The sequence below is a fragment of the Dermochelys coriacea genome, chromosome 2, assembly GCF_009764565.3.
Source record: "Dermochelys coriacea isolate rDerCor1 chromosome 2, rDerCor1.pri.v4, whole genome shotgun sequence".
In the NCBI taxonomy this organism is placed as follows: domain Eukaryota; kingdom Metazoa; phylum Chordata; order Testudines; family Dermochelyidae; genus Dermochelys; species Dermochelys coriacea.
In genome coordinates, this window is record NC_050069.1 from 22,933,643 (window position 1) to 22,941,748 (window position 8,106).

At 42.9% G+C, this 8,106-nt stretch overlaps 1 protein-coding gene across 2 annotated transcripts in view; it reads left to right on the forward strand.

Annotated features, from left to right (window-relative positions):
- Positions 1-6,811, forward strand: part of ANXA13 (annexin A13) — a 64,199-nt gene extending 57,388 nt beyond the window's left edge. For both annotated transcript variants that reach the window (XM_043507379.1, XM_043507378.1), the window contains 3 exons: positions 2,228-2,303; positions 2,987-3,099; positions 6,472-6,811. In XM_043507379.1, the coding sequence (XP_043363314.1) occupies positions 2,228-2,303; positions 2,987-3,099; positions 6,472-6,591 (309 nt within the window). In that variant the 3' untranslated portion in view covers positions 6,592-6,811. The remainder of the gene's footprint in view (positions 1-2,227; positions 2,304-2,986; positions 3,100-6,471) is intronic.
- Positions 6,812-8,106: the final 1,295 nt, after the last annotated feature.

The following is an 8,106-nucleotide window of genomic DNA, read 5'->3' on the forward strand; positions in this document are numbered from 1 at the left end:
GCTGTAATGAATGGTCTACATTAATTTGCACCAGTTGAGGATCTGCCCCATAATATCCAGCAAAATAAGTTTTTGATTGTTGTCCTGTCTTCCCCCAACCCTATGAATAACAGAGAGGGTGACCTTTCCCCAGTCACACTGCAAAGATTCAGCAAAGGGGTATATTGCACAGCTAATAGGCCCCTGGCCAAAGACCTTGAGGTTCTCACTTTCTGCTCCTCTCCTCCACTGAAGCAGAGATTTGATGGGTGGGAATCTATGTCTCTCATCCTGATCCTCTAGTCTCAATGAAAGGGAGGTTAAGATGGGAAGGCCTCTTGAATCTAGCTCTTGCTGTTCTCCCATGCAAAAAATGGACCTCTTTTCACTAGAGGTTTCCAAATTTTTTGGAATTAAGCCCATGGAGCCTGAAAAATAATTAGGAAGAGAATAAGGACAAAGTAGGAGAAGGTAAGGATGTATGTCCCGCTTGTGACTAAGTAGACGCACTTTTCTCTCAAAATATGTAAATCAGAGAGGGCCCAAACAAAACCCCAAGATGCACACACACCTGAACTTTGGGAATGTTTGGAGCTAAACTTTACAGCTTAGTCCCATCTGAAATATAAACAGCTCTTGCTGGAAACATAACAGCTCCATCCCAACTACTAAAATGAAGAGCCAAAAAACAAAACCCTGTTGAGTGTGTTGGATGCCTATGTAATGCTATAAATGAAATTCAGGTTTGTTTAGACAAAGTTCATAGCTATTTACAAGGCAGGGAGTTAAGATAAAATGCATTAGGTTGAGAATTAGTTTAACAGTGAGATGCAGTAGGCTGGGGAATCATCTCCCAAAGGAAGTGGTAGAAACTCTGTCACTTGCAGTATTTAAAACTGGACTGGACAAAACACTCCAGAACATACTAGACACAACTCTCTGGCTCTGGCTGGAGAATGGACAAGATGACATTTCCCATTAGGGAGGACCATTTTATGATTCTCTGTTTTTTTATATAAATTCTTAAAAAGAAATGTCATTGTGTTTTGATGCCTGAACATGATTGCCTTAAGGCGAGAACTTGCATTTATTTAGCTTCCTAAACTTGTTCTGTGTTCAGCAGATAATTAGAACCATTGAATCTCTTGATGAGGGGGAAAATCTAGTAAGGCATTGTTGGAAATATATTCACAACTTACTCCAAACTTTTGTTTTTGGCTAGAGAGGTCAAAGCCAGAACCATTTATCCACACACGTACACATAAATACTACCCAAACTCTGGCAGTTTCGATAAATGAGCCTCAAATCTGAAATCCCCTGAATTTCTAAAGCAAAAGCCAAACACGGGTTGTCCAAATCAAACCCACTTGCATCCTTTTCATCCGTATTTGAAGTCGCGATGGGCCCGAGACTAAAGCCATCTGTCCACACATGAATCCTCTCCATATTTTGATGGGTTTGATTTACAAGACTAGATTCAAATCAAGCCTGGTTTTGCAGAACTCAAACCCCAAACATTCCCAGTTTTGCCCATCTTTCATTTGAGCAGATATTCCAGAGTGGGAGGATCCTGTCTTGCAAGGCGGAGTCGAGGAAAATTATCTCATTTTTACAAATAGAAGATTTTTTTTATTCACAAAAATTAGAACAGATTTTAACTTCAAAATATTTTCTCCTTCCCTGCCTGACTGTCTCCTCCCTACAGTGCGGTACAAAACCCAGGCAAAGCTCAGACCCTTCTAAACTACATTTACCCAAAGAAAATAAGTTATAACCTGCCAAAATCTACCTTGACTGTCTGGACCTATCCAAGTCTTTGGTGGGCCAGAGGAGGTCCGAACAGTCTCTCTCCATTGGAGGTCTCCCCAAGAAGAAGTCATGAGATGATTCACTACAACACCTACTGCAAATGTTTCAGTTACCTTTAAGAATGCACGTTACGTATTCTGAATCAGCTGAATTAAATTGGTATAGTTCTATCAATGTCAATGGAGCCAGGAAGAGTTACACCAGCTGAGGATCTGGTCCTTTGAGACAGAGTGAGACCCTTACCCACTATGGGGATTAAAGTAGTTAAAAGCTTACTCCCTAAAGTCAAAGAAGGTATCAATGTGATCTGAATCAGTCTTTTGCCATCTTAAATGCCATCTGATCAGAAACAGGAGTGGCTCAGTGCTGTTCTTATACTAGAGGGATAGATTACTGCACAAACAGCAGCTATAATTAATTTTTTCATTATCTCTTTAGCTGAAGGGGAGAGACATTGAAGATGCCATTAAAAGTGAAACATCTGGAGATTTGGAGAAAGCCTTTCTCACTCTTGGTAAAAGAAAGAAAGAAAGTCTATAGCTTTTCTCTCTAGTTTTCTCCTCGCTTGACTTTAGCCATTGGGGTTCTTATGTGTATAAACACAGTGATAATCTGCTTTGTTAGAACTAGGTTGAGACACGGAAAGACCACTGGGGGACAGAACCAATTAATGTTGACTTGCCCTATGTGTCTGCGGGAAGAACCTCCATTAAGCCCCAGCATGAGCTATCTAGATCTTAGGTCTCAGAGCATAGAAGTAAGCCAATGTCATCCCACTCAGGAGTAAGTTGGCAAGGAGCAGAATTCCAGACGGGCCAAAAGAACGAAAACTGTGTCCCCATACAATTAGTTTTTATTCTGGAATATAAACATCAGCATTTTCAGCCCTTCTGTGCTTGCGTTAACATGTTTATTCAATTTTGATATTCACAATTATATAACATGCTCTCTCTGTAGGATAATACATTCATTTTTAGGCTCCAGTCTGTCACCTGTCATGATATGGGTTAACCCTTGCATCTCCACAGAGCCAGTTGCAGGACTAAGGCCCTACAACAATGCACGTCCAGTTGGGTAATGACATTGGGGATGTCTAGATTTCCGTTAAGAGGGCGGTTGTTCTCCTCCTACTGAAGCTACAGCACAGAATATGAAATGTACAAGACTCATGAGGTCCCTTTCACTTTTCTTCTTTAGTGAGATGTGCCAGAGATTGCCAAGGCTACTTTGCCACCCGTCTGTATGAGGCAATGAAGGGTGCAGGGACAGAGGAGGAGACTTTGATTCGCATCCTCGTGACTCGGGCCGAGGTAAGATATACTGGGATCTGAGAGGCCCCAAATCTTCTGGTGGATAAGTGTGAAATTTAGAAAGAATGAACTACAGTAGTAGGGCCAGATTCTGTGCTCAGTTGGTTTTACAATTTAAATTCAACAAAGCTCCATGGACTTCAGTGCTATTACTGTTTTTACACCCATAAAACCGAAAAAAGACTCTAGCTTTGATACCAAATCTATTTTTTAAAAGAATGATGCATGAGACATATTAGTAATTGCACAATGGAGCCAAACTCATCTAGATTAAAGTTGGCCACCATTATTCAACTGGGAGATGAGTTTTTTGGTCCCAAAGAGCTTTGTTAAAAAAATCCTAATTAAATAACAATAAAGAAGCAAAAAGAAAAGGAGTACTTGTGGCACCTTAGAGACTAACAAATTTATTTGAGCATAAGCTTTCGTGAGCTACAGCTCACTTCATCAGATGCATTTGGTGGAAAATACAGAGGGGAGATTGATATACACACACAGAGAACATGAAACAATTGGTTTTATCATACACACTGTAAGGAGAGTGATCACTTAAGATGAGCCATCACCAGCAGCAGGGGGGGAGGGAGGAAAACCTTTCATGGTGACAAGCAAGGTAGGCTATTTCAGCAGTTAACAAGAACATCTGAGGAACAGTGCGGGGTGGGGTGGAGAAATAACACGGGGAAATAGTTTTACTTTGTGTAATGACTCATCCATTCCCAGTCTCTATTCAAGCCTAAGTTAATTGTATCCAGTTTGCAAATTAATTCCAATTCCGCAGTCTCTCGCTGGAGTCTGTTTTTTAAGTTTTTTTGTTGAAGAATAGCCACCTTCAGGTCTGTAATCGAGTGACCAGAGAGATTGAAGTGTTCTCCAATTGGTTTTTGAATGTTATAATTCTTGACGTCTGATTTGTGTCCATTTATTCTTTTATGTAGAGACTGTCCAGTTTGACCAATGTACATGGCAGAGGGGCATTGCTGGCACATGATGGCATATATCACATTGGTAGATGCGCAGGTGAACAAGCCTCTGATAGTGTGGCTGATGTGATTAGGCCCTATGATGGTGTCCCCTGAATAGATATGTGGGCAGAGTTGGCAACGGGCTTTGTTGCAAGGATGGGTTCCTGGGTTAGTGGTTCTGTTGTGTGGTGTGTGGTTGCTGGTGAGTATTTGCTTCAGATTGGGGGCTGTCTGTAAGCAAGGACTGGCCTGTCTCCCCAGATCTGTGAGAGTGATGGGTCGTCCTTCAGGATGGGTTGTAGATCCTTGATGATGCGTTGGAGAGGTTTTACTTGGGGGCTGAAGGTGATGGCTAGTGGCGTTCTGTTGTTTTCTTTGTTGGGCCTGTCCTGTAGTAGGTGACTTCTGGGTATTCTTCTGGCTCTGTCAATCTGTTTCTTCACTTCAGCAGGTGGGTATTGTAGTTGTAGGAATGCATGATAGAGATCTTGTAGGTGTTTGTCTCTGTCTGAGGGGTTGGAGCAAATGCGGTTATATCGTAGAGCTTGGCTGTAGACAATGGATCGTGTGGTATGATCTGGATGAAAGCTAGAGGCATGTAGGTAGGAATAGCGGTCAGTAGGTTTCCGATATAGGGTGGTGTTTATGTGACCATCGCTTATTAGCACCATAGTGTCCAGGAAGTGGATCTCTTGTGTGGACTGGTCCAGGCTGAGGTTGATGGTGGGATGGAAATTGTTGAAATCATGGTGGAATTCCTCAAGGGCTTCTTTTCCATGGGTCCAGATGATGAAGATGTCATCAATGTAGCGCAAGTAGAGTAGCGGCATTAGGGGACGAGAGCTGAGGAAGTGTTGTTCTAAGTCAGCCATAAAAATGTTGGCATACTGTGGGGCCATGCGGGTACCCATCGCAGTGCCGCTGATTTGAAGGTATACATTGTCCCCAAATGTGAAATAGTTATGGGTGAGGACAAAGTCACAAAGTTCAGCTACCAGGTTAGCCATGACATTATCGGGGATACTGTTCCTGACGGCTTGTAGTCCATCTTTGTGTGGAATGTTGGTGTAGATGCTTCTACATCCATAGTGGCTAGGATGGTGTTTTTAGCAAGATCACCAATGGATTGTAGTTTCCTCAGGAAGTCAGTGATGTCTCGAAGATAGCTGGGAGTGCTGGTAACATAGGGCCTGAGGAGGCTTGAATAGAGACTGGGAATGGATGAGTCATTACACAAAGTAAAACTATTTCCCCATGTTATTTCTCCCCTCACCCTACCCCCCACTGTTCCTCAGATGTTCTTGTTAACTGCTGGAAATAGCCTACCTTGCTTGTCACCATGAAAGGTTTTCCTCCCTCCCCTCCTTCCTGCTGGTAATAGCTCATCTTAAGTGATCACTCTCCTTACAGTGTGTATGATAAAACCCATTGTTTCATGTTCTCTGTGTGTGTATATCAATCTCCCCTCTGTATTTTCCACCAAATGCATCCGATGAAGTGAGCTGTAGCTCACGAAAGCTTATGCTCAAATAAATTTGTTAGTCTCTAAGGTGCCACAAGTCCTCCTTTTCTTTTTGCGAATACAGACTAACACGGCTGCTACTCTGAAATAAAGAAGCAGTTCCCAAAGTATGGTCAGTGGAGAGCTAGGGAGTCACTTGGTGCAGGCTCTGTCTGTTTCCAGAGGGAAAAACAGGGCAGAGGAGAAGGAGAGAAGAAGATAAGAGCCAAAGCAGACTATGATTAAAGTCTTTTCACAAAGCACAAAACATGCTCAAGACATTTCAGCTCCATGAACACTCTCTGAACATTACTCCTCCATGTAAGCTGTTGTCACCACTGTGATGTTAAGTGGTCTTGAGTAGGAAGGGAAAAGGTTCATGTGACGGAGAGGCAAAGTGATTATCCATATGATTGGAATGGTGGGGCTGGAAATTAATCTCCAGGACACTCTCCCTGTTAAGTTGTGGCTTGACTATGAAAACATTTGAGAACCTCCGTAATAAAGATATGACCCATATCATTGATGCCATCTTTTATGGACTAACATATAACATCTGGTTCTCTGTACTTAGCAACCACAAAGTTATGTATGACCCAAAAACTATTAATTTTTTTAATTCTATTCCTGAAAATTTCTCCCCCACTCCTTACCACCCATGAGTGTCTTCCAGAGGAGACAGTAACTTGAGCCACTGTGTAAGGGCAGCAGTCAGGATATCAAGTTTGAGCTAAAAGTGCTCCATGGTTTTGAACCTACTCCTTCCCCACCAAGGCCCTGGATCCAAATCTGATTAAAATCAATCGGAATCTTCCCACTGACTGCAGTGGGCTTTGGATCAGGACCTAGAAGTGTGAGGTATGGTGCAAAACAGATCCACGCTTCTAAAAATTCTTTCCATTTCAGATTGACCTTCAAACAATAAAGGAGAAGTTCCAGAAAATGTACAACAAGTCCTTAGCAGAGGCCATCAAATCAGACACCTCTGGGGACTTCAGAAAGCTGCTAGTGGCACTGCTACACTAAGACTGCTGTCACAAAGAAAGAAACATGAGAAGAAGTCACCTTCTTGACCAGCTTCCAAGTAGCATGCAAAAAATGTGGCACTAGCAATAAAAAACCCACACCGTTTATTTTCTGTACAGTGGGGAAACATGTTGCCAGGTAATTCTTGTGTTATCTGGACATGAGGTTCAGGCCAAGCCTATCCACAAAATGTTATCATGCAATAAAAATGTTTTAAAAAGCTAAATCTAAACTGGCCTGTCTTCCCATCTGTAACATAAAGAGGGATTTCTAGAATCTTGTCACCGTTTCCCCCAGGGATCTTTGGTGTCTCTAGAGAATTCCAAAGACAATCCCCCTTCCTCCTCTGCTCCTATAACCCACGTCCTAAGCACTCCATATCATGCCATCACACTTTCTGCCAAAATGTACTGAATAGTGCTCCCTTCTGAGCCCATCATCACAGCTGCTTTAACTGCCAGAGAGCTGCCAATGAACGATGCGCATCAGCCTCTGCTCTCAATCCAAAGGAAAGGTGAGAGTGATTTCCCTGTCTGAACCATGTCTCCCATCAGCATCATCTGCTAAATTATCCCACAAAAGGGCCAAAGAATTGCAGTCCCTGGGCTGAGGGGAGGGCAGGGACTGCACCCTCTGCACTACCCCATGGAACCTAGCACAGCAGAGTGGGTGAGGAAGAAGTGGGTCCCTGGCCTTGCCCTGCCTCTGTATTGCCCATGAAGTGGGACTGGCCTGCAAGGGGGAGTGTACCCACATAGAAATGAGCATGCTCCCCATGAGCGTTGAGAGGTTCTCCTACTGGAGCTGGACAGCGCTGCACCACCCCGATGCAGGACTATGCCCTAAACAAATGACTGAGCCTTAGATTAGACATGATGTGGCAGGGAGAGTACGGGGAGAGTCTGGGAAACCAAGGGATAAGAGTGGCTGATCAGAAAACAGGCTTATGCGGTTTTATGCATGTATCTTGGTCCTGCCTTTTTATTACAATGTACTAACTTCTGAGGACAGTAGAACAAAGTCTCTCTCTCTATCTCTCAATATTTATATCATATTCCCAATAATGGTCTCTGGGCAGCTAGTACAGTACTTAGGCGAGAGCAAGGTCAGTTATGGAAGACTAATTGAAAGGAGGGAGGTGTTTCAAGGAGCAATGTGAGGCTGTATAGTGTGCAGGGCAGGGAGGATGTACCAGTCACAGGAACATTTAACAGCTCTAATACTCGGCCAATTTTTCAAAAGAAAATTTTTTTTTTATTTGGAGGCAAATTCCTAATCTGAAATCAACCTCAGGCTTCTATATCCAGCAACTCTCTGAATCAAGAAAGAAAGAGCATAGCAGAGCAGGAGACACGTATCTTAGGCTTGCAGTTGCCTTAGTTCTATTATAAGCAGAGCCCTTAGAAAGAAATTAATAATTACTTAGGTGTCCAGTGCTCCCAGGGATCTTTTATCATTCAGAGGTCACATTGTACATCCGATCCACTAAGATCCATGCAGGCAACACTATTTGAA